Genomic DNA, 3820 nt, shown 5'->3' on the forward strand with positions numbered 1-3820 from the left:
CAGACCATGTCCAGGCCCGTCTTAAGTCTGCCAACGACCATCTGGACGATCCAGAGGAGTCATGGGAGGAAGTCATGTCGTCAGATAAGACCAGAATAGAACTTTTTGGTCCTAATTCCCCTAACCGTGTTTGGAGGAAGAAGAATGATGAGGACCATCCCAAGACCACCATCCCTACTGTGAAGCATGGGTGGGTAGCAATTTGGGGGGGGGGGTTCTGCACATGGGACAGGGGGACTGCACTGTATTAAGGAGAGGAGGACCGGGGCCATGTATTGGGAGACTTTGGGGACCAACCTCCTCCCCTCAGTTAGAGCATTGAAGATGGGTCGAGGCTGGGTCTTCAAACATGACAATGACCCGAAGACCACAGCCAGGAGAACCAAGGGGGGCTCTGAAGAAGCAGATCAAGGTTCTGGGGGGACCTAGCCAGTCTCCAGACCTAAACCCAATAGAGAATCTTTGGAGGGAGCTCAAATCCAGCCCAGAAATCTGACTGGTCTAGAGAAGATCTGTGTGGAGGGGGGGCCAAAATCCCTTCTGCAGGGTGTCAGACCTGGTGAAGAACTACAGGAAACGTTGGAAACAAAGGCTGCTGGACCAGATATTAACATGGATCTTCTCAGGTGTTCAAATACTTATTTGCAGCTGTATCATACAAATAAATAGTTAAAAATCATTCATTGTGATTTCTGGATGTTTTTTTAGATTATGTCTCTCACAGTGGACATGTCTCTCACAGTGGACATGTCTCTAACAGTGGACATGTCTCTCACAGTGGACATATACCTACGAGGACAACAGACCCTCCATGATTTCTAAGTGGGAGAACTTGCAAAAAAAGCAGGGTGTTCAAATACTTCTTTTCCTCACTGTAGATGGATGGATGGATGGATAAATGGATGGATGGATTATGAATGGATGGATGGATGGATGATGGAAGATGGATGGATGGATGGATGGATGGATGATGGATGGATGATGGATGGATGGATGATGGATGATGGATGGATGGATGATGGAAGATGGATGGATGGATGGATGATGGATGATGGATGGATGATGGATGGATGGATGATGGATGATGGATGGATGGATGATGGACGATGGATGGATGGATGATGGATGGATGATGGATGGATGGATGGATGGATGGATGATGGATGATGGATGATGGATGGATGGATGATGGATGGATAATGGATGGATGGATGGATGGATGGATGGTACCTCGGCCATGTTGATGACCCCCACCGCGAGGGTCTTGTAGCCCAGGATGGTTCGGTTCTTGTACCTCTTTCTCCTCTGGAGCATCACATGCAGACGGTTCACATCCTGCTTCAGAAAGTGGGGGTACTGAGGGGGGGAGGGGGGGCACAGGTGACAGGTAAGACGTGTGTATGGATGGATGGATGGAAGGATGAATGGAAGGAAGATGGATGGAATGCCATGTGAGACCTGCAGGGAGAAGCTGAGCTCCAGGTCTGTGTCCATTAGGCCGTCCGGAGGAAGAAGATACTCGTTGGATCTCAGAGTTCTCTTCGATCCCTGAGGGACGGACGGGAAGACGAAATGAAGTTATGGAAATTACATCAGGAGAAACAAAACAACAGGAGAAACAAGACAACAGGAGAAACAAGACAACAGGAGAAACAAGACAACAGAAGAAACAAGACAACAGGAGAAACAAGACAACAGGAGAAATAAAACAACAGGAGAAACAAGACAACAGGAGAAACAAGACAACATGAGAAACAAGACAACATGAGAAACAAGACAACAGCAGAAATAAGACAACAAGAGAAACAAAACAACAGGAGAAACAAGACAACAGGAGAAACAAGACAACAGCAGAAACAAGACAACAGGAGAAACAAGACAACAGGAGAAACAAGACAACAGGAGAAATAAAACAACAGGAGAAACAAAACAACAGGAGAAACAAGACAACAGGAGAAACAAGACAACAGGAGAAACAAGACAACAGGAGAAACAAGACAACATGAGAAACAAGACAACAGGAGAAACAAGACAACAGGAGAAACAAGACAACAGCAGAAATAAGACAACATGAGAAACAAGACAACAGGAGAAACAAGACAACAGGAGAAACAAGACAACAAGAGAAACAAAACAACAGGAGAAACAAGACAACAGGAGAAACAAGACAACAGCAGAAACAAGACAACAGGAGAAACAAGACAACAGGAGAAACAAGACAACAGGAGAAATAAAACAACAGGAGAAACAAAACAACAGGAGAAACAAGACAACAGGAGAAACAAGACAACAGGAGAAACAAGACAACAGGAGAAACAAGACAACAGGAGAAACAAGACAACAGGAGAAACAAGACAACAGGAGAAACAAGACAACAGGAGAAACAAGACAACAGGAGAAACAAGACAACAGGAGAAACAAGACAACAGGAGAAACAAAACAACAGGAGAAACAAGACAACAGGAGAAACAAGACAACAGGAGAAACAAAACAACAGGAGAAATAAAACAACAGGAGAAACAAAACAACAGGAGAAACAAGACAACAGGAGAAACAAAACAACAGGAGAAACAAGACAACAGGAGAAATAAAACAACAGGAGAAACAAAACAACAGGAGAAACAAGACAACAGGAGAAACAAGACAACAGGAGAAACAAGACAACAGGAGAAACAAGACAACAAGAGAAATAAGACAACAGGAGAAACAAAACAACAGGAGAAACAAGACAACAGCAGAAACAAGACAACAGCAGAAACAAGACAACAGGAGAAATAAGACAACAGGAGAAACAAGACAACAGGAGAAACAAGACAACAGGAGAAACAAGACAACAGGAGAAACAAGACAACAGGAGAAACAAGACAACAGGAGAAACAAGACAACAGCAGAAATAAGACAACAGGAGAAACAAAACAACAGGAGAAACAAGACAACAGGAGAAACAAGACAACAGGAGAAACAAGACAACAGGAGAAACAAAACAACAGGAGAAACAAGACAACAGGAGAAACAAGACAACAGGAGCAATAGACAACAGGAGAAACAAGACAACAGCAGAAACATGACAACGGGAGAAACAAGACAACAGGAGAAACAAGACAACAGGAGAAATAAGACAACAGGAGAAACAAGACAACAGAAGAAACAAGACAACAGGAGAAACAAGACAACAAGAGAGACAGACAACAGGAGAAACAAGACAATGGGAAAAACAAGACAGCAGGAGAAACAAGACAACAGGAGAAACAAGACAACAGGAGAAACAAGACAACAGGAGAAACAAGACAACAGGAGAAACAAGACGTTACCTGAATCTTAACAGCAATGACGACCGAGCTGAGTTCTCTTCCCAGCTTCTTTAAAACCATCAGCCTCTTCAGGGTCAAACTGCACAGTCTGGGACAGGAAACACAACAACACACACACACACACACACACACACATAGGGCTTCACAATTAATAAATAGTATTCTTAAATCACAAAAACAGATTAATCCAGAAAACAAGTTGTTTTGAAAGTTTTCAAATAATCGAGCAGCAGCTGCACACAAACACCCCAAAATACTACTGTTGGAGTACTAAACTGGATTGAATTCTACTGAAAGAACAGGGATTACTTTGTGTCTCCTGTTTAAGATAAACATTTTGTTTTTTGTCAACCTGGACTCCCACAGTACTGTACATACTGTACACACTGTACATACTTTACACACATACAATTCATACTGTACAGTATATACACTCAGCATCACCAGGGTCTCTACACAAAAACAGTCTGTCCACCAGAGGACGCTCTACAACGTCCCTGTTAGTGATG

At 43.3% G+C, this 3820-nt stretch overlaps 1 protein-coding gene across 1 annotated transcript in view; it reads right to left on the reverse strand.

The window, feature by feature from the left end:
• Positions 1-1206: 1206 nt before the first annotated feature.
• Positions 1207-3820, reverse strand: part of LOC117940174 (phosphofurin acidic cluster sorting protein 1-like) — a gene marked incomplete at its 3' end in the record, with an annotated part of 3773 nt that continues 1159 nt past the window's right edge. The window contains exons 2-4 of the mRNA XM_034865537.1: positions 3312-3399; positions 1459-1548; positions 1207-1356 (exon numbers count right to left, since the gene is read on the reverse strand). Coding sequence (XP_034721428.1) covers positions 1207-1356; positions 1459-1548; positions 3312-3399 — 328 coding nt within the window. The remainder of the gene's footprint in view (positions 1357-1458; positions 1549-3311; positions 3400-3820) is intronic.

Source organism: Etheostoma cragini, unplaced genomic scaffold, assembly GCF_013103735.1.
Source record: "Etheostoma cragini isolate CJK2018 unplaced genomic scaffold, CSU_Ecrag_1.0 ScbMSFa_1869, whole genome shotgun sequence".
NCBI classification, from domain to species: domain Eukaryota; kingdom Metazoa; phylum Chordata; class Actinopteri; order Perciformes; family Percidae; genus Etheostoma; species Etheostoma cragini.